General features: G+C 34.6%; 1 protein-coding gene across 1 annotated transcript; it reads left to right on the top strand.

Annotated features, from left to right (window-relative positions):
• The first annotated feature begins 6,204 nt into the window (after positions 1-6,204).
• On the top strand, positions 6,205-6,702 carry LOC141700662 (uncharacterized). The gene has a single exon (XM_074504373.1). The coding sequence runs from the start codon at positions 6,205-6,207 to the stop codon at positions 6,700-6,702; it is 498 nt and encodes a 165-aa protein (XP_074360474.1).
• Positions 6,703-23,241: the final 16,539 nt, after the last annotated feature.

Here is a 23,241-nt window from a genome sequence, read left to right as displayed (position 1 = left end):
TTAACACTCGAGAGGAAAGATAAGAACAAGATCGAGACCGACACAGGGGCAGATAAGAAGAAAGATTTGATTTTTTTTATGTTCTTAGAAAAGTAGATCTGAGAAATCAGAAAAAGTCAAGATTCAAGAAATTGAGAAGATAAGATGGGGAGATGAGGAATGATTCAGAAACTGTGATTCTTTAACATTTCCGCTCTGATACCATAATAACAAGCATGATATGATTCAAGAATGTAAAGAATCTTAACATCAAGAATACAGAATAAAGAGAAATAGGAGACAAAAGGATAGGGCTAAGGATTCATATATTTCATGAGAAGACAAATCATTCTCCTGTCCTGGTACAAAGGAAATAGAGAGCTATATATGGTCTCAGCTAACAAACAAAAAAGAATACCCCACATTCTTATTTTCTGCTAATCTTAGCCACTAGATTATAACTAACTTGATAGCTCAGTAGACTACAAAATACCATATAAAAATAAGGTAAAACCAAGAGAAAATACTAATGTATTTCCTTAACATAAACCGTTGATTTAAGTTTTTCTTAATATTCCCACGGTAAGACAGATGACTCTATCTGTTTTGAACCTAATACCAAACAAATATTTTTAGCCTGGTAAAGGAAACATACATACGTCATAGACGAAGAATATGATTAGCCATACAATTTAGTGCTGATGATGGAGATAATGCTTCAAGAGGCAGTCACTTGCATCCTACACACACGTAAAACCAGACATTTAGTAGAAAAAACTCACTAATATATTTTGTATAATCCAAAAAATAATAATTTTACCTTTGTTGAATCATGAATGTATCATCTTTAATTTGTTGACCAATATAAGATTGGTGCGTGGTGTAATCTGCAAGGCAAGGAGTTGAAACCAGCCAATTGTTTTATCTCACAGTCATAGGTATATTTTTTGTGTATCAATTAAATGAAAAGTAAAACAACTATTAATTTATTCGAATAAATTATATATTTTGTACAAAATAAAATGTATTAAGTCATACTCCCTCTGTCCGCTAAATAGTTTACGTACACTGTTTGCACGTATTTCGAGATTTCAATAAAGTATAGTTTCATAATGTTTTTTCTTAATTTTTTTGAATAAAAATTTAAATATGAAACTTTTTTTCAGATTTTTTTTCTAAATAAATATTATAAAAGTATACTTTAAACGAGCATTAAAAAGCGTGCCGAAAAGTAACGTAACAAATCCTGTATGACGGAGGGAGTAACATAAACCTTGTGAGGTTGCGTGTTATGATGTGTACGAAGAGTCAGTGTCCTATTATCATGTTAGATATATTTGATAATGTCATGACTAATGTGATTTATGTTTAGTTTACAAATCTTACTTAAACAGGACAAATCAATACTTAACTGAAATCAGTACTTATACTGAAGTCAGAACTTAAGTCATCAGTATTTAAGGTTCAGAAGATATTTATCAGAAGATAATATCAGGACTTAAAGGAAACGTTCAGATAAGGAAGGCAGCTGATTCACAGGAAGAGAAGATCGAGACAAACATAAGAAGAGATATGCATGAAGAAGGAATTCTATGAAGAATAAAATACTTGGAAGAAAAGATATCTGATTGATATATTTTAGGAAGCAAAATTATATTCCATATCAATTAGCGATCATCTTGTAACTGTGTAGTATATAAACACAAACATAGGGTTTACACTATAAGTGTTATCATAATCGAGAAGATTATTCATTGTAACCCTAGCAGCTCTCGTGATATTTGTTCATCACTGAGAGAGAACAGTTCCATACTGTAACAGAGTTTATTGTTTTGAATAAAGTTTGTTTTCTGTTACTTGAGTTATTAAAGTTCGATTTGATTGTGCTATACACTGTATTCACCCCCCTCTACAGTGTGTGAGTGACCTAACATATCATAATTGTCAAAAGATCCTAGAGCTAAGAAAAGAAATAAAATAAACTCTATAAAAGGTATTTTGATTACTTAACCGTTAATTAGTATCCTAAATATATTAGTATCATAGTTAATTAATATCCTATTTATATTAAGTATATAAATTGATGGATTATGCAAGAGAAGAAAAAAAGCTTTGTTTGATAATAAAGTGGTAAAAATGAATAGACCATTTAGTTCAGCAAGATGCTAATAATTATAGTGTATGGAGCATATTTCCTTGTTCAATTTGGGCATCCATGTGGTATAGGTAAATTGGTAGAAAAATTTAAAAATTAAAGAGAATCAGGGATGAAATTTGATTGATTGGTCCAACATAAGAGAGTCGTGTATTCAAGTTAGGTAACTGAGTAATACTCTACTTTAAATGGTTAAGCTAAATAATTATAGAGTTGATGAAAATAAGTCCTGTGGTCATCATGGAATACTTGAGAGATAAGTAGTAGTCGGCTTATATAAATATAATGGTAATAGGAACTTAAAATCGAAAGTGACTTTGTTCAGGGAATGTTGGATATAAAATCTAGTAAAGGAGCAAAGATTAAGGCAGTATGGTTTATTGGAGGACAAATTTTCATAAATATACGGCTTATCAAGTATATTTACTTTAATAGTTTTAATAAAAGTTCTAATTCAGAGTAATATAAGGACGTAAAAAATTATATTAAAATTTGGCTATGAAAATAGAATAAAAAGATAACGTTAAAGAAGGGGAAATTTAATATAAATTTATTATAGTTAGAATAACTTGACCGATGGAACGTAGTATTTCTCAATAAGGTATATATATATATGTAATCCTGGTTATTAAAATCATTGTAATAACTGACAAATTTTGTATATTAGATTAATTTACAACTTTGTTAGTTCTATCGAGGTTGGATAAGCTTAATTTCAAATAGTAAAATATATTGAGAATGTAGGATTTCTTGATTCACTGAAGGTTATCAATTCTATTAAACTCTATTATAAACGAGAATCTATTGAAGATTTGAGAGTCTAAGTTTAAAATAATTAATTTCATTTTGGGCTCTATAACAAGTTGAATGCGATATCCACATGAGGGAAAAGAAAGGTTATCCGGACTCAAAATTCACATAAGAATTTGACCGATCTATATGCTATAGAAAAAAGATACTGGAGTTGGTAAATGTAGTATAATTTTCTGTATAATTTTAGAATTTTAGCTAAAAGGGACGTTAATAATAAGAAATAAGATTCTTTAAATGTCCATTACAATTAACCTGGTATAGTTTTAGCAACATTAAGTAATTATGATGCAAGTATGATTTAACAACCCAAGTATGCGAGTATTACTTTAACAGTCCAGTTGGTTGATAACAAGGATAGTAATTTCTATTAATAGGAGCCGAGTAGACAAGGATTATAGGAGTTCGGATAATGTAATGGGGGAGTCTGGTCCCTAGAGATACGGCTAATTATCAAGTTAGATTACCTTTAAAAAGAGTTATAAATGTTGATTATACTCCGGAAGCTTATATTGTTAGTAAGAATCTCAAATATGTAAAACTAATATTCACACTTGTTTCTGTTAGGATAGAACAAATAAAATGAAAAACAAAACTAAGAAAATTACTTATCAATATATTTATTTCAGGACTGCTGAATGAGGAAAATGAGTGGATCCAAGATGAGGATGGGGTCAACAAGATTATCCAAAAATTCTACCAGAGTTTGTTTACTTCCTCGTCCCCGTATATTGAGAAAATAGAAGAATTGCTAGGTGCGGTAAACCCAATAGTGACAGAAGAGATGAATAAAAAACTGGAAAAAGATTTTTCTATGAAGGAAGTTAAAAATGCCGTATTCTCTATAGCTGCCGACAAAAGTCCAGGACCTAATGGGATGAATGCTATGTTTTATCAGCATTTCTGAGACATAGTAGGCCCGCTTATTTTAAAAGCAGTTCTGGACTGTTTAAACGGGGAAACAAATTTGGTTTCAATAAATGGTACTCTTATCACCCTTATTCCTAAAGTTAAGGAACCAAGGTCAGTGGGAGATTTTCGACCGGTTAGTTTGTGCAATGTGTTGTATAAAGTTATATCGAAGGCCTTAATTAACAGATTCAAACCGATTTTACCGTTTATTATTAGTGGAACACAGAGTGCTTTTGTTCCTGGGCGACAAATAACAGATAATGCATTAACAGCTTACGAATGCCTGCATCACTTGAGATTAATAAAAGATGGGAAAAGATGTTATGCAGCGATGAAGATGGACATGAGTAAAGCATATGATAGGGTGGAATGGGTTTTTATAGAAAAAATGATGCTAAAGATTTATTTGTCAAGGCAATGGGTGAAGAAGATTATGAGTTGTGTGACATCAGTAAGGTATTCGTTCCAAATAAATGGACAGGAACAGGGTGAAGTTTTTCCATCTGGAGGATTGCGTCAAGGAGATCCCCTCTCACCATACTTATTTCTAATTTGTGTCGAAGGATTCTCAGCCTTTTTACAACAAGCAGAAAGTAGATGTGATATTCTGGGACTAAAAGTAGCAAGAAGTGCACCTTCCATAAGTCACTTATTCTTCGCAGATGATAGCTTGCTTTTTCTTAAGGCTTCAAAAAGATCTCTATAGTCTATCCAAAACATCTTCTCTCTTTACTCCCATTGCTCAGGACATGTATAATTTAATCTAACACGTTGAGCTAGTCTTTTGATATTTATAGTACCTTGAATTTAGTTTAGCTCGGGTAAAACTAAAATGATAACTAGAGAAGTGTTAGAATCTTTATAAATGTCCTTGATTTAAGTTATATGGTTCACGTCGGAAAGACAAATATCTGACTGTTTCTATTGTCTACAGATGATAAACTTTAACAAATCAATATTATTCTTCTCCCCGAATACCACAGAAGATATTCGCTCTATCTTTGTAGAGGATTTAAATATGCAAACAACTGAAGTGATTGAAACATATCTTGGGCTGCCTATGATGGGGGTAAAAACAAAAAAGTGCTTTTTAGATCCATAAATGATAGAATATGGGGACGTTTGCACTCTTAAAGACCCAATCTTTTCTCACAAGGAGGCAAGGAAATACTTTTAAAAGGTGTTATTCAAGCAATGCCAACATATTTTATGGGTTGCTTTAGAATTCCAGAAGGTCAATGTCAATAATTTGAAAAGTTAATGGCTCGCTATTGGTGGGGATCAGTAGAATCCAAGCAAAAGATCCACTAGAAAGCGTGGAAGGATATCAGTGTTCCAAAGAGTGAAGGTGGATTAGGTTTCAGAAAATTCTCTCAGTATAATCAAGTGCTACTAGCTAAACAAGCATGGAGAATATTACGAAATCCAAACTCTCTCATCTCACAGGTTTTACAAGCAAAGTACTTTACACATTCGGGTTTTTTGGATTCTAAAGAGGGAAGTTGTCCTTCTTTGACATGGATGGGTATTTGCTGGGGGAAAGAGTTACTTAAAAAGAGTTTAAGAAAGTGCATAGGTAACGGACAAGATACGAACGCGTTTAATGATCCTTGGTTGCCAAGACCACCATCATTCTTACCGATAACTAAATGTGTCAATGATAATTTGAAAGTCTCTGAACTGATCCAACAGCCTGGTATGTGGAACAATGGCCTAATTCACAAATTCATTTGAGTTTGGATGCTCAACTTATTTCAACAATTCCCCTAAGCCCACTCGATCATACAGATTCGTGGATATGGCATTACAGCAAGAATGGGAATTATTCAGTCAGAAGTGGATATAATTTAACATTAAATGCTGATACAACTAGTCCTTCTTCTTCTGACGCACTTTCATCATGGCAGATAATGTTTTGGGAAATCAGAATTCCGAGAAAAATCCTAATTTTTGGGTGGAGAGGATTTCAAGAAATTTTGCCGACAACCAAAGGACTATTATGCCGACATATAACTAATCATAGCAACTGCCCGATTTATGGATTTGGGGAGGATTCAAATGCACATGCAGTTTTTTGGTGCCCTTTTGCATAAGCAGTGTGGGAATCCTTTGAATATCCTTTCATGAGAGGGGGTAAAGATGACATCTCTTTTAAGGAAATGTTATTCTATGCTTTTGATCTTTTAGAAAAATAAATGTTTGAGAGGATGTTAATCATTGCATGGGGGATATGGACCGAACGAAATAAGAAAACTCATGGTCAGCAACAAAGATCAGCACAACAAATTAAAATATGGTTAACCATGTAATATGAGGAGATTAGAAATGTGAATGTCCCAGAAAGAAAAATGTTGTTGAAAGAGGATTTGACACAAGAGCAAGTAGAAGCAGGTCTCCAAGACCTAACACTTTTTATGGATGCTTCGATATCCACGTCTTCGGGAATGGTAGGATTGGGAGCTGTTATCTTTAAAGCAAATAAAAAGATCCAGGCATCTCTGTCAAAACCACTAGAAGGTAACTTAAACGTATTCCATGCAGAAGCATTGGCGCTCCTGGTTGGGCTACGTTGGGTACAAATGATAGGACTTCCTGTTAAGTTCTTCTTTTCAGATTCCTTATCTATGGTTCAAGCGCTGAATAATACAAACGCTTATCATAACGAACTGGGTATCTTACTTTCAGATATTAAAATTCTATTGACTGAATTCCCGGAGGCATCGGTCTCCCATGTCAATCGCAGTTATAATGTGGTAGCCCATAATCTCGCTAAACAAGCACTGGTGCTAGATGCTGAAGTCTCATGGGTGGATGATTTGGCTCAACATACTGACAATCAGAGTTAGTTTCTTTTAAAGGTAATTCCTAGTAGACAAATATGATAAGAATGAATGATTTTTATGACATTAAGTCATAAAATAGTCCAATGACTTATTCAATATCTTAGTAGATTACGAATGAGTAATAATTGTAAAATAAAAGTTAATATTGTTTCAAGGCGAATTTTTAAACTTGGAGTTTATGAGATTGACTGGAATACAGGTTAACACTAGAGGAAGCGACAAAAGTGTGGAGTGTACTGGAAAATTTTCATCATGGCTAGAGGTTTGGTTTCTAATTTATGTCTTACTAATTTTACTGTCTTTAAGTTGTACACGAGGCTGTAACTGGTTGAGGTTTTATAACTACAAATTGTATATTCTCTACTGGTATATATGTCAATTGCAAGTGCTTAGGTTTTCACCTACTTCATCTAAGGAAATTAGGTAAAATGAGTTGAAGGAGACTAATTTTAACTTGGGTATAGGTACATGCATATTATTTACGCTAGAAATTATCAGTTACATAATTTAGAACATGTCACTCTATGAAACTACCATGATTGTTACATACGAACTGATAAGTATGTTTTGCTTAGAAACCTCTATGTTTGGAAAATTTTTAAAATTATGGTGGTCTATATTCTGCTGTATTTAATGGCTTCCTGTGCACTTGACAAAGTTTGCTTTACTTTCTTTTTTAATCAAAATTTGTCTAGAATTTCAAATTAAGATATCACACTTTGTTCCCCTTTTGAGTATTGTGAAATCTGTAGTTTATGGCAAGTATGTCCCGATATTCTCTAAGGATTGTATTCTCTAGAAGTAAAAGAATTTTGTGTAAACTTATTTAGTCTTAACTATAATTTATAGAGCATGAAGTTTCCAGTACTTAACCATATCTTTTCTTGGCTAGAATCATAGAACACGAACTTTCCAGTGTCTAGCATGGAAGCAGAAGAAATAGATTGATCAAGTCTCACAACATCTGTAGTTGAGTCTTGAGATTGTTGTTGTAAAATGAGCCTCCCGTCAGTACTTAAACGCAAAGTTACATCGTCTGAGACATGGGGATTATCTCGGTTGGCTGTCTAAACAACCGTCTTATTAACAGCAAGTCCAACAAGATAAATTCCAACACGATAACGGTTACTGCCTAGCGGATAGAATCCAAATGCAAATAAACCAGAAGGTGACAGCCAAGATGAGTTTCGTGTTGGCGTTAGAGAGGAGGCGTGGCTTATAATATTAGATGTTCTGTCTTGAGCTGCTACATAATACACTACAGACAGCAGAAGAAGGATACGTGATAGAGAATTCACCATTAAAATGGTTGTTCTTGTTTGTGTTCTTGCATTAGCCATAAATTGGAGCTATATAAAGAAGCCAACATACAGTCTCTACACGTTTTCTTTTAAGAATAATCAACTGTAGACTAGATTGATGAATTGCAAGGTCAATTTTAATTTAGTTTATGCTTTATTAATTGAGAAAATAAATCTGATGTCGAAAGGACTAGTAATGTAGTAATCAAGATTAATCAACGGGTCAGATGCATATTATTGATAATAATCAATATCATTTATTCCACTTCAGAATCCTCCTTAAGTTTGCATTTCATTTGTATCATTAGGCATATGGACAACATAGGAAATTCAAAATCAGGCTAATTTTAATTTTAGTTAGAATTTTGGCAGGATCATATGTATTTGTTTCGTTGGAAGTGCTAACCACTTTCAGCTAAGCATCAGAAATTTCATGATAACTAATTTAGTATTACTACACTGTGCCCTATTTTATAAAAAGTACCAACTCATTGAAATTACAAATTTATGGATATTTATAAATCTAGTTTTATTTACTGGATATAATAATAGGACAATTTTAAAACCCTCTTATGCTGGTACAAATTATTGAATGTGGTGTCTATTTGGAAGTTTTGTAATTGTTCCAAAGTTATGCAGAAGTTACTAGCTTTTAACAATAAATCACAACCGACTTTTTAAGTTTTAAATAATTGAGATTAAAAATCAGTCTATTTACTAAATAGTTTATTGTTAATCCCTTAACAATATAGCAAGAATTACAGAAGGGGGGTTGAATGGAATTCTTGAACCTTTTTCTTAAAATAAAAATGTTCAAACTCGAATACAAATATAAGTGTTTTGATTAGCACAATGCGGAATAAAAATTTAAGTGAATCAAAACATAAGTAATTTAAAAACAAGAGTCTTTAAAAACTTTCTGGTGGATTTAAACAATTCCACCAGAGATATATATTATATCGAGAGAACTCTGTGTGCAAGAATGCTCACAGCTGCTTACAAATTTGAACTACTGAGAATACAGAGAAATGCTAATAATTCTGCTTACAAATGTTTCTCACTTTTTGTATCTCAGATCTTTGTTTCTATTTGCTACTTCTTGGTTTATATATTACCAAGATTACAAAGTCAAAAGATAGAATCATTATAAAAACTATCAGTTTTTATGCTTTGCTACTTTGTTCTCTATTACCCAGTTAATAGGCTTCCTCATTCCTTTTGCATACATCCCGATGTATATGACCAGTTGTCACTGTCAACTGATGTTTGAATTCTTTATCCGTTGGTTTCATGATCATCCGTTGGATTGTTAATCATCCGTCGAGTTGTTGATCATCCGTCGGGTGCTTTGTAGTTTATCCGTCGGGTAGCAATCAGGCAGTTGACTTCATTTCACTTATGCAGAATTACAAGACATCATCTATGTACAATTAATCAACCTATTCTGCATATCTAGTTAAAGTCAACATGACTTATATGCTACTACAGATTTTATACAAAGGTGTATGCAGAAATGTGCTACAGACTTATTATTACATAAGCTACTCACTCGATGGATAATAAATCATCATCCGTCGGGACTATAATGAGTTATCCGTCGGGACTATAATTTTTATCCGTCGAGTGCTACATTATTTCACTAAGTAAAATCTACTTAAGTGTTTTGTCTTATGAAATCATCAAGTACACAACATATGCACAACAATCTCCCCCAATTTATGTCTACTGGAATTGTAGCCATAAATTAAGAGATACTCGATGATAACAAAACACCCTAAACATACATCTTTAAAGACAAGTAGATAATACTAAAAGTGCTTCAATTAATCAAAATGTACAAAGTTTAGCTCACAGTCATTTCAAGATGCTCCTTTAGCCTGAGCAGATTTTTCTAGTTTCTTGAAGGTCTGGATCTTCTTCCAAGCTTTCTGTTATTTTCATCAATCTGATTTTGGAGCTGCCTGTGGAATTCCATTTCATCAGATTCTGAGAGATTTAGCTTTTCTTGCATTTCCAAGAGAGTCTCATTGCTGGAGATGCTCAGTTAGTCTTCTAATCTGAAGAATCTTCTCACACCTTTGTCATCTATGAACTCCATCAGCCAGTAGGGCCTTAGATGCACTCTTCTCCCTGTGTATGGGATGATAAGAGTCTTTGGGAGTGAATCTTTAGCTCTAACACTCCTTAGTTCTTCAATTTTCTTCAATACTAGTCTTCTTGCAGTGACATTGAACCCAAAGTTCTTCTTGAAGGATGAATAAACTTTAATCAGTACAGCTTGGCTCTCTTGAAGAATCCTGTGAAGTGGCCACTGAATCTCCTTTCCTCCTTTGTATTTGAACACTAACCTTTCAGGTAGGTTTCTGTAAGCATCAATTCCCTTCACTTCATCTAGTTCATTCAGATAGAGGTTTAGATCAGAAAATTCTTTGATGTCACATAAGTACAAGTAGTCTCCCTTATTGACTTTGGGTTGAGCTTTAACTACAGATTTGGATTTGAGGGCTGACAGCTTCACTTTCTTGACTGCCCTTGACTTTGTCCTTTTTGGCTTGCTAAGGATTGGTAGACTGAAGTCAGGAATTGGTATGTTATCCCATTCTATTGGATCATCCTTGGGCACAATAGGTTCACCATGAATATTCCTGTAGGGATCCACCACCCTTATATCTTTAAATACCACAGAGGGCTTTGATGCTTGAGTTGTAGTTGGTGTGGGTTCCTTAGGAAATTGATCTCCCAATTTCTTGTCAACAATATCCAGTTTCCTTTTTGTTCTTTTAGCCAATTCTTTCTTTTTTGGAGATTTCTTCTGTTCTTCAACTTGCTCCCTTGATTCAGTAGCTTCAGATGGTTGAGAGGGAATTTGTTGAGATGAACTTACAGCTTGTAGCTTGGCCAAGATAGCAATCTGCTCTTTCTTTTGTTTAGCCTTCTTTGCATCTAGAATAGCTTGCTTCTTTTCCTACTTCAATCTGGCTTTTTCTTCTCTCTTTGCTTGAGCAAATTGAGGATGTCCAGCTACTACACAAATTTCCTTCCCATTTCTGAATATCTTAGCAATCCTCTTTTTAGAAGCTGAATCAGTTGGATCTTTGTAGAAAACAATTGATCTTGATAGAAGCTTCTTCTCATCAGGCTTGGGTGTCTCATACACAGTATCCAAGGGGTTCTTCAAGGATGATTTTGAATAGTTTGCCCTTGGTGTAAGAATCATTTTAGCCTTTGGAGACTTGATGCAGGAAGATTGTCCTCTTTCCAGATAGTTCATGCTCATCTCATTTACACTATTATGCTTGACTTGAGAGTGATGGATGGCTGACTTAACTGGCTCCTTGACAAGTTGGAACTTCTTCTGTATCTCCTCATCAATCTTCTCCCAGTTGATCAAACTCAACTTTTCTTTCTCAGCAACTTTCAAGTTTGCTGCTGCTGCTTGAATCAGATCTATACCATCTGTAACTGGTGGCTTTGAGATAGTAATTGAAGGCACAATTACTTTGCTGATTTGTATTTGAAGTTTCTCCCCCTCACTTGGTCCTTTCTCCCCCTTACTTGGTTCTTTCTCCCCCTTTTTGTTATCATCAAGTTGAGGAGTCAGGCCTTGTGCTTTAGCCAGTTGCATTAGAAGATTGGTCTGAGACTGTTGATTTTGAATAATAGTGGCCACAGAATTTTCAATAACTTGAACTCTGTCTTCCAACTTGGCCAGCTTCTTTTCAGCATCTGATTCTCTTCTCAGTCTCAGTAATAGATCTTGCATAGTACCATATGGCATGACTGAATCCAGCTTCTCAGAATTGTAGGTCTTCAAGTCAGCTATATCCTTTTTGAGTTCATCTACACTCAGATTCTGTCTTAATTGTTGTAGCTTCATTAGATTAGAGAATCTAGATGAGCTTGAAGAATAGCCTTGGTACCAGCATTTGAGCACTTCTGAATGGCCTTTTGGATAGACATGATTTATATGTCCAAGGATACATTAAATTGTCCTGGTGTGGACTCCTTTGTCAAGGCCCATTCAGGTAAATCTGGAATAAAACTTGGGCCTTTATCTCCCCCTAAGTTCATGCTTCCATCAAATGAAATAGAGTCATCATCATTAGAATTTACTCCAAATTCCTCAGATGGCTCACCAGCTATAGAAGGCATTAAATTGACAGCAGCTTTATCCCTTTGTAGAGATTCTGAAGTATGCACCAGATTCAAAGTCTTTTCTTCCTCCTCATTACCCTGATCAGCCAACAATTGATAGGCTGACACAGGATGAGTAAAAGTGTCAGCATCCAAGGAAATGTTCTCAATTACAGCTTTGTAATGTTGCTGAAATTGTCTTTCCTTTTCAGCATCATCCACAATCATTGACTCACGAGCAATGGTTGGATCCACCCTTATACCCTTTGTACCTGCTTTTTCTCTCATATTCTCTCTTTTGTTACATCAGGGTCTCACCCTGGCTCCCCACCCTCACACCCTCACCTTCACCTACTAAGGTGAGACTCCTCTCACTCCCTTTTGCCAATCCTGAATCAATGGATTGCTGATTTTCACTCATTTCCTCTCCTTTTGCCTGGGAGCAACCCAGCCTCTCACTTAAGACACTCTCCTCTCTCAGTCCTAAGAGTGACTGTACAACCACTAAATCTTCTGCACTTGAAATAATTGAGGTTTGAAGTTGTGCAGAGATACTCGACAGATGAGTGATATCCATCGAGTGAGTGGTAATGCTATCCGACGGATAACTGCTGTTAGGCTTATCCGTCGGGATATAGTCACTGCTCGATGGATGAGCAATATCCGTCGAGAGAGTAGAAATGGATGAGGTGGGAAGAGAAACTATTGTTGACTCTATGCTGATTGAAGATATTTGGGGCACAGATGTCACAATAGTTTCTGAAAGAATTGGCAAGTGAGCCAACAAATCATCTAAAAGATGATGCTCACTTGCACTGAGTTTTGGCTTCCCCAACAGAGTTAAAGAAGGGGAATCAGGAATTGAAGTATTTATCATATCCACTTCCAGAGAGTTTGTTGGTGAGTATGGTGTATGAGATGCTTCTATAACTCGAGAAATTGGCTGTGACTCCATATTTATTGGAGCCACATCAAACTGAATTTGAGAGAGTGTAGGGACTGTGTCTTTAGCACCAGTTTGCACTGTGTGTGTGCCCTGTGCATCCCCAGAGGTTTTAGATTTCATCTTTCTTGTATAAGTTTGGGGTGAGCTTGTGTCCCTAACCCTTTTGGCCTGAGCTTTTGGCTGAGAGCTTTGTTCAATAACTACATCCTTTTGGGAGGATGCAGCTAGAAGTGAGCTTTTATCCTTTTTAAGCACTGTAGTTTGTTGGGAAACTGCAGTGTGGCTAGGCTGGGATTCACTCAACTCTCCAACCTTATTCTTGGGGTTTCTTTGATGTTCACCCCTTCCCTCACCTAACTTACCCTCCTTCACACTCCCCTCTTTGGCTTTGGTGGGTTTTTCAACTAGCATCTTTTGAGAGATGCCAGAGGGGGTTTTCTTTGATTTAGATTTGGAAATAGTAGTAGGTTTGGAGGCTTTGGTAGGCAACTGTTTGGTCATTGACACAGTTGCCATAGCTACTCTCGAATTCAAAAAAATAGTGGAGGTTGGAATAGTTGTAGGGATGGATGAACTTACCTCACTTACCTGAGGTGCCTGCATTACAGGAAAGTAGAACATTGGCACATCCTTGTGATGATTGGCCCTGTTCAAATCTGCAATGAGTCTTCTCTCTTGAACCCAACAAACCAGTTTGTTGTTTGGGTTCTCAAGCACAATCTCTTCACAGAGGTGGTTAGCCAATAACATGAAAAATCTAGCATAATACACATTCTTACCTCTTTTAGCTAACTCACCTAATTTAAAACCTAACTCAAATAAGACAAGGTCTCTGAAATTATAACATTTATCTGTAACTAGCATGTATAGCATGTTAAGCATGAAAATATTTACTGAATCAAAATTACTGACTTTTCCAGAGAAAACCTTAGTAACTACATCACACATGAAACTCCACTTCTTCCTAAGACCCATTCTCCTAATATCACTCAGTTTAGAAGTAGGAAGTGCATAATGTATGGAATTAAGCATATTGATAATATCAGTTTCATTGTGTGGTGAAGTCACATTATTATCAGGAATTTTGAAACATGCTTTTATTACATCACTATTGATACATAATTCATTACCTTTGATGGTTAGAGTGATGGTCTTGTCAGTAGAGTTGTAGATAGCAGTGGTCCACATCTCTTCAACAACTTCACAAAAGATTGTGGGTGATTCCAGCATAGCGTAATTGAGCTTGCAGTTCTTCACAAAGTCCATCATCTTGTGGTAGTCCTCTGATTGCTAAATACCCTTATTGACCAATGCAGTGAAATTGTTCTTCTCATAAATGAACCCAGTTTGAGACATAATCTTTACTACAGGTGCCATTGTTAGAGAATGAAAGCTTGAAGAGAGAGAGATAGAGTAATTGCTTGAGAGAGAATGAAATAAGAGCAGTTGAATTTGAGAATGATAAAAGAAAACAATTGCAATGAAATAAGCTTTTATTCTATCTCAAAAAATAACTGATTAAAAATAATAAAGTAAAGTAAATTAACCAATAGAAATTGCCTAAAATAGCCGTTTAAAAATAAACTATAAAAATTCCATCCATTATCCGTCGTGTAATACATACAAACTGTAAGTATACTCGATGGATAATGTATAGGGAATTAACAGCTGAGATTAAGACAATTCGATGAATGAGGATAAACTGTTATCCGTCGAGTTTTAAAAGATTCTAGAAAAGTGATTGATTTTCATTAGCAAATAGTATATCGACGGATGACTAAACTCGATGGATAAGGGTCATCCGTCGAGATGTAAATTTTGACTTAGCCAAAATTTCATCCAAGACTGAAAAATCAATTAAATTTCTGGCTACATGACAACTTGCAAAATAACTCAGATAAATTTAAGAGTAATTAAGCATACCTAACTCACTTACCAACCTTGAAAAGGTGGATTCGTCTAGTGGCTTGGTAAAGATATCTGCAAGTTGCTTCTCACTTGGAACAAAATGTAGTTCCACAGTACCATTCATCACATGTTCCCTTATGAAATAGTACTTGATATCTATGTGCTTTGTCCTTGAATGTTGCACTGGATTTTCAATGATGGCAATTGCACTTGTGTTATCACAGAAAATAGGAATTCTCTCAACTTGTAAACCATAGTCTAGCAATTGATTTTTCATCCATAAAATCTGTGCACAGCAACTGCCAGCAGCAATATATTCAGCTTCAGCTGTAGAAGTAGAAACTGAATTTTGCTTTTTACTGAACCAGGACACAAGCTTGTTTCCTAGAAATTGACAGGTTCCTGTTGTGCTCTTTCTATCAATTCTACAACCTGCATAATCTGCATCTGAATAACCAGTTAGATCAAAACCAGAATCTCTAGGGTACCAAATGCCAAGGTTTGGTGTTCCCTTGAGATATCTGAAAATTCTCTTAATAGCTATTAAGTGAGATTCTCTAGGATCAGCCTGAAATCTAGCACATAAACATGTAGCAAACATTATATCTGGACTACAAGCTGTTAAGTACAGAAGTGAGCCAACCATGCCTCTATAACTTGAAATATCCACAGACTTTTCAGTAGTGTTTAATTCAAGCTTAGTTGCAGTGGCCCTGGGAGTTTTTGCAGATGTGCAATCCATTAGATCAAACTTCTTTAAAAGATCAAAAATATATTTAGTTTGAAAAATGAATATTCCATCACTAACTTGCTTAACTTGCAAACCAAGAAAGTAAGTCAGTTCTCCCATCATACTCATTTCATACTTACTTTGCATCAATTTGGCAAAATCTTTGCAAAGTTTCTCATCTTTAGAGCCAAAAATAATATCATCTACATAAATTTGAACAAGTATACTAGAGCCATTAACATTTCTGAAAAATAAAGTTTTATCTACAGTACCTCTTGTGAAGTGATTTTCCAAAAGGAACTTTAAAAAAGTGTCATACCAGGCTCTAGGTGCTTGCTTCAGTCCATAAAGAGCTTTCAGAAGATAATAGACATATTCTGGAAAATTTGGATCTTCAAAACCAGGAGGTTGACTGACATATACTTCTTTCTCCAAATCTCCATTCAGAAAGGCACTTTTGACATCCATTTTGTAATATCCCATATTTTCAAATATTATTATTATAACTATTTGGAATTATTTATGTGAATTTTATGTGAATTTTGGTGAATTATCTGGTAATTGGAATTGATGTTTGGGTGTTTATATGTGATATTATTTGAGTATTTGAATTATTATATGTCCAAAATAAAATATAGATAATTGTGATATTTTTCTGGTAATTTTTGGACTGTTAGATGATTTTATATTAATTTATGAATTATTAATTATTTTCTGAATAATTACCAAAATTATTTTATAAAGTAGGGAATCATCTGACTTCAACCGTTTTTACGTTTTTACAACCCGAAACTCTTCCGAAAACTCCTTCCTAACCTAATCTGGTAATTCCAGACCTTTTTCGTGTTTTAACTTTTTCGATCCGGATTACGGTTTGACCCGTGCGCGGCCCGGCGCAATATTTTCGATACGATACGCATTTCGATACATCAACAATACCCGTATTCTCGAGAGACGAGATATTGTTACATTATTTTCGTATATGGTGTTTTATAAAAAGCTCGGTGTTGATAATTATTCAATTCCGGTATTAAATTGTATCGTTTTATATTTACTTAGCGGCTAAGTAACCTATTTTTGGATCCGATATGATCCAATGAGATACTCGTTACGTGGTTAAGATGCATTTATATGAATCAATCCGTAATTTGGATACGTGTTTATTAGCGTTACTCGTTTTATCTCATTTTATGTGTGTGAATGTATTTTATACGTGTTCGAGTTTTTCGGTTAAATTAAGTATCGTTTTTATTTTTCGAAAATTTATGAACCAGGACCCCACCGGGACGTCAAACCCTACAAAATTTGTGTTTTTATTTTTATAAAATCAATCGTATTTCAAATACCCAGTATTTCTACAATTTTGAAATATTCGCAATTTTTGGGGAATTTTGATACGAATTTTACATTTTACTGTTTTTAAAATTATTACCCGTAATTATAATTTTGGGACTTAATTATTTTAATTAGGGAATAAAAACACCCTAAATTGATTTTGGGGTATTTATTTTTCAGAAAATATAAATAGCCCATTTATTCTTTTATTTCATTTTTATTTTTATTAAAAACAAAAATCAAGAACTTGTTCTTGGAGGTTTCAATCCATTCTTGATCTTAATCTTGCGATATCTGGAGATCCGTTGCTCCGTTTTTGACGATCTAGTAGTCGAATCGAAGCTCTCTTCGAGCCCGTTATTTTGATACCAGAATCATCAACTAAGGTTGATTACTTCTCAAAAAACGTAGTTCATCATTTTAGTACGAATTGGGTTCTTGATTTTCAGGAGTTTTTGGTTGTTTTTGATGTTAGGATTAGCTTTAACATGTTATTTAGAGTCGATTCATACCATTTTTGTGTTCGTTCTATTGCCGGAGGGCTATAGTCGAGTTTTTGGTTTTGTTAGTTTGTATTTTTCAATATTTTGGGTTATACGTTAATTGGTTGTTGATTGTGATGATATGATTAGATTGTACGTGTTTCTAGCATCGTTTTGATATATAGTACGTCGATTATGGTTGAGAAACGAAGTAAATCGATTTTCGGACGGAAAGTTTGTTGTTCTTGATGGTTTTGATCAATTTTTGTGTGGGTTTGATTGTTTGATGTTGTAGTTGCTTCCATTCAATTTTTGGAATGATTTTGGTTGAGTTTGGTGTGAAAAACAGAAGTTTTCGTGATGTTTTGGTGGGATTCGGGGGTTCGTCGGAGGTGTTGAAGCTTGCCGGATTCCGGAAAATTCCGGCGAGTTCTTCAAGCTTCCCGGCTGTGTTCTTGTGCTTTGCTGATATTTGATCCATCTAAGAAGATGACCCCTTTCCAAAACATGTTTCTGGGAATTATTTTTAGAAAATAATTCAAAATTCATTTGAAATTCCAAAAATTGTTTTTAAATTCAAAAATTAATTTAGTTAATTATTTTAAATAGTTAACTGAATTATTTTAATTCCAAAAATTATTTTCTTTTATTATTTTCAAAAAAATTCAAATTTGATTTAATTATTTATAATTTATTTTAGTTAATTATTTATGGATTTGATTGATTGATTAATTCATTTAATCAATTAATTTTATTTATAAATGGTTAAAGAAAATATAATTATTTATAATTAAGCCAAATAATTCCTAATAATTATTTTGGGCTTTTGAAAATATCTATAGAGTATTAAATATTCAATTAATACTATTATTAATTGAATTATTCGTATTTTATTCGTAGAAAATCAACCGTGCGTCTGTTTAATACGAAACGAACGCGTACAGACTCAGAAAAATATTCCGCTTTCATTAAAAATACTTTCGAGACCCAAATCATTTTGTTTCGAAAGATTACTTGTTTTAAAATTCATTCTAAGTCGATTATTGATCGATAAATCGTATTTTGACCCAATTTCAGTTTTAAACGTACCCAGTCCTGTGTTATATGAATTATGTGTGTATGTGGATCAAGAGTCCTGTGATTGTCTGTTATATTTATGTGTGGGCTATCGTATGGGTAGACGATAGGGTTTTAACGCGCAATTCGTTGAGTGATTATCGATTAGACGATTAAAAGGTTATTTTCTAATTATAGATGCGAGTCTTTCAAGATGATCAGGACCAGATGGAATGATATTGGGTAGCTGGCTTCTAGCAATCGCAGGAGCAGCATATCAGTAAAGTGTTGAAAAGAAAGACGGTGATATTTTAAGACAGAATGTCAGAATAGATGTGTCATTGCGAGTGTGACTAACTGCTAAAACCCAAAGGCAAGTATCCCTATCATCACTTATTGTTCAAGTGATATTTATTTTAAATCTTATCATGCAAGTATTGCTTTCCCTATTCTCAGTTCAAGATAGATAGATGTTTTACATATCGCTGAATTAAATAATTATGTTTATGCAAATACTCATCTGTTATTCTATGTTCAGAATAGTCAAGTGATTTTACTTATCCAATTATCGGATTTATAAATGTTTTGGATTTTGATAAAAGTGATTTGGTTGCGAATATTCCTACCCAAGAATTGGGGGAATAAAATTATTTCGGGTGTCGGTTATTATGACCCCATTTAAATAAAAGGTTTTAAGATTGGATTATAATTGCGTAAGTGACCGGGACGGACGGTCCAGCGGAGGGCTATTTCTAAGTGCCATATGAAATATTATGACACCATTTTGCCATAGGCTAGTTATGCCTTTTATTTGAGTACTAGTGATTTTGGGGTCACGTTTCTATGAATCATGACCTTATGCTATCACACGGGCTGATCAGCATGTGATAGTACGTCCGTCGGAAAATGATCCTAATCTAAATTATCATATCATTTTTGATATTCATAGAATAAATGATTTATCAACTGTTTCTGTTTTGGAATAATGGTAAAGTGCGGTTTTGATTCAGATTGTGATTTATGCTGATACTTACGTTGTTGTTAAATATCAAAGGTGGTATTAGTATAGATGAATGATGTTGACTTCAGTATGGAATGTTGTGAGCATCAAAGTTCGTATTGATATCTAATTTGATATGACAGCAAAATAAGTATTAATTTCCAGAGTTCGGTTTTGAATAAAGTTTATGATTCAATCCATAATCATTGTTTCATGTTATTGTTGTTTACGATATTTCCGTAAACACTATTTTACGAGCTTTGCTCTCGTCAAGATTCAAAGTATTGCTGAAGCATTTCGCTCAAAAATATCAAAATGGTTTTGAATATAATTAAGGAATTAAATCTGGGATTCCTCAACTAAGGTTTTATGATTCAGCAATTATGATTTTAAATGTGTTGCTCTGATGCAGATGTCGGTTTTATATCAAACGACCCTATATTTACTATAATGATCTTGCTGAGCATTTCTTCCGCTCATACTTGCCTGTTTTTAAATTTTTAACCTCCAGTGAGGATTAGCTTGCTGTTTAGCCGCGTAATTCGAGGAAGCAAAGAAGAAGCTTTTCGAAGGTGGTTGGTCCAGGGTTTGCGGACTAGTGTAAGTTTTATTATGTAAAGTTGTTTATATTATATTATATTATAGTTGTGTATTTTATTTAGGCCTAGTATACTTCATTTCGAAGTTATACTAGCGGGTTAAGTTTGGATATTGAGAATTATTGAAAAGAGTTTTGAAAGAAAGTGAAAAAAAATTATTGTGGAATTTGGATATCTTGTTTCTAGAACTGTAACCTTAAAAGATCTTGGATTAGTTGGGGTCATTTATGTTAAATATCTTCCGCTGGCATTTATTATTTGATTTAACAGGTTATTTTGGATTGAGATTTCATCGTGATGACCAAATCTCCTGACCCCGAATTTGGGGGCGTTACACATTTGATAGACCTTGAAATTGGCATGGGCTGCATAGGCTAAAAAGATTCTGATGGCTTCAAGTCTTGCAACAGGACCAAATGTTTCATCAAAATTAATTCCTTTTTGCTGACAATAGCCCTTAGCAACCAATCTAGCTTTATTCCTGACTACTATGCCATTTTCATCCATATTGTTTCTGAATACCCACTTGGTGTCTATTGGATTCTTTCCTTTAGGCTTGGGTACCAGCTTCCATACATTATTCCTTTCAAATTGGTTTAGCTCCTCCTGCATAGCTAAAATCCAATCAGGGTCCAACAAAGCTTCTTCAACCTTCTTTGGTTCTTCCTTGAAAAGGAAGCTGCTGTATAGACATTCTTCCTGAGTTGCTCTTCTTGTTTGAACTCTAGAAGAAACATCACCAATGATAAGCTCAAAGGGGTGATCTTTTGTCCATTTTCTTTGTTGAGGTAGATTAGCTCTAGATGAAGAGACCTCAATGTTGTCTTGATGTGTGATTGAGTTTTGATTGCTAGAAACTCCCCCTGAGTTTGTGAATCTTTAATTTTAGAGAGGATAATTTTCTATAGGTGATCTGTCTTGACCTCCTGCTCCTTTTGATAACCCGACGGATGGTGAATTTTGAGTACCGACGGATGATGCAGGTTGTCTCCCGACGGATAACGCATGCTGCCTTCTGAAGGATGAAGCATTATGCAGCTCGACATATATTGAGTTTTGTGCTTCATTGGTAGTAGATTTGTCTGCATTATCCTTAGACACTGTTTCTTGATCACTTTCATCATCACTGTCATCACTAACCATCTCCACATTGTCGAATTTGAGGCTCTCATGGTAATCTCCATCTTTCAGTCCTTCAATCTTTTTATCATCAAACATAACATGTATAGATTCCACAACAATGTTGGTTCTTAGATTGTAGACTCTATATGCTTTACCAACAGCATATCCAACAAAAATTCCTTCATCTGCTTTGGCATCAAACTTCCCATTTTGATCAGTTTGATTTTTTAGGATATAGCATTTGCAGCCAAAGACATGAAAAAAGTTTAGAGTTGGCTTCTTGTTCTTGAACAATTGATAGGGAGTCATGCATCTTGCTTGATTAACCAGAGAAATGTTATGAGTCTAGCATGCAGTATTTACAGCTTCAGCCCAGAAATATGTTGATAGTTTAGATTCTTCAAGCATTGTCCTTGCAACTTCAATAAGTGATCTATTCTTCCTTTCCACTACTCCATTCTGTTGTGGAGTCCTTGCTGCTAAAAAATCATGCAGAATCCCATTTTCCTCACAAAATGCTCTCATGACAGAATTATTGAACTCAGTTCTATTGTCACTCCTGATTCTTCTAACTTTGAAATCAGGATGATTGTTGACTTGCCTTATGTGATTGATGATGATTTCACTAGCCTCATCTTTAGATTTTAGGAAATATGTCCAAGAGAACTTTGAGAAATCATCTACAATTACTACGAAAAATCTTTTCCTTGAGATGGACAATATATTGACTGGTCCAAACAAATCCATGTGAAGCAGTTGCAAAGGCTCTTCAATTGTTGAATCAAGTTTCTTCTTGAATGATGCTTTGATCTGCTTCCGTTTTTGGCAGGCATCACACAGTCCATCCTTTAAAAACTCCACTAGAGGAATGCCTCTTACCAGTTCTTTCTTTACCAGCTCACTCATGGTCTTGAAGTTTAAATGAGATAGCTTCTTGTGCCATAGCCAACTTTCATCCTGACTTGCTTTACTGAGAAGACAAGTTACAGACTCTGTTTTGGATGAGTTGAAATCAGCTAGATACACATTTCCTTTTCTCACACCAGTGAGAACCACTTTGTTGCTTCTTTTATTAGTCACAACACAGGCTTCTAAGTTGAAGGTTACTGAATTGCCTTTGTCACAAAGCTGGCTGATACTCAACATATTGTGTTTGAGACCATCCACTAAGGCAACCTCCTCAATGATAACATTGTCCTTTGAAATCAAGCCATATCCAACAGTATAACCCTTGCTGTCATCTCCAAAAGTGATACTTGGGCCAGCTATCTCCTTAAACTCTGTGAGCAGGGTAGAATCACCAGTCATGTGTCTTGAACAACCACTATCCAAGTACCAAAGATTCTTTCTGTTTCCCTGCACACATCAAAATCAAATCAAGTTGATTTTGGTACCCAAGTTTCCTTGGGTCCTCCCTTGTTAGCTTTCTTTTTCTGTTTCTTAGGTCTTATCTCATTTGACTTAGGAATTTCAGATTTGTCCTTAGTCATTTGGATTGGACCTTTGAAACCATTCATTGCAACAGAATTATCATGCATATTATGACTAACAGGAAATGGCATGCTTGGTGTAAACATATTATTCCAGTAAGGCATGCTAGATGGCATTTGTGGCATACTATATGCAACATTATAAGGATTAGGTGCAAATGGCATATTAGCAAACTGTCCATTCATGTTCTGTGTAGGCATAGCATTAACAGGCATGGGAGGCATGGCATTCATGTTAGGAAATTGAGACTGAACAGACATGGGAGTAGGCATGGCAGATTTGCAATTAACAGATAAATGATTCACACTACCACACTTGACACAGATTTTTCTAGGAGCATATTTATCAGGTGTGTAGTTATTGTATTTGTTAATCCCTACTTTACCATTCCTATTGTTTTTCTTTTGGTCTCTGTTTTTACCTCAATTTTCTCAAGTC

Source organism: Apium graveolens, unplaced genomic scaffold (assembly GCF_009905375.1).
Source record: "Apium graveolens cultivar Ventura unplaced genomic scaffold, ASM990537v1 ctg2675, whole genome shotgun sequence".
NCBI classification, from domain to species: domain Eukaryota; kingdom Viridiplantae; phylum Streptophyta; class Magnoliopsida; order Apiales; family Apiaceae; genus Apium; species Apium graveolens.
The sequence above is the reverse complement of the archived record's forward strand: the minus strand, read 5'-3'. Positions and strand labels throughout refer to the sequence as shown.

Bases quoted from the DNA above. Each gene is read 5' to 3' on its own strand.
- LOC141700662 (XM_074504373.1), top strand. From the start codon at position 6,205: ATGTTGTTGAAAGAGGATTTGACACAAGAGCAAGTAGAAGCAGGTCTC.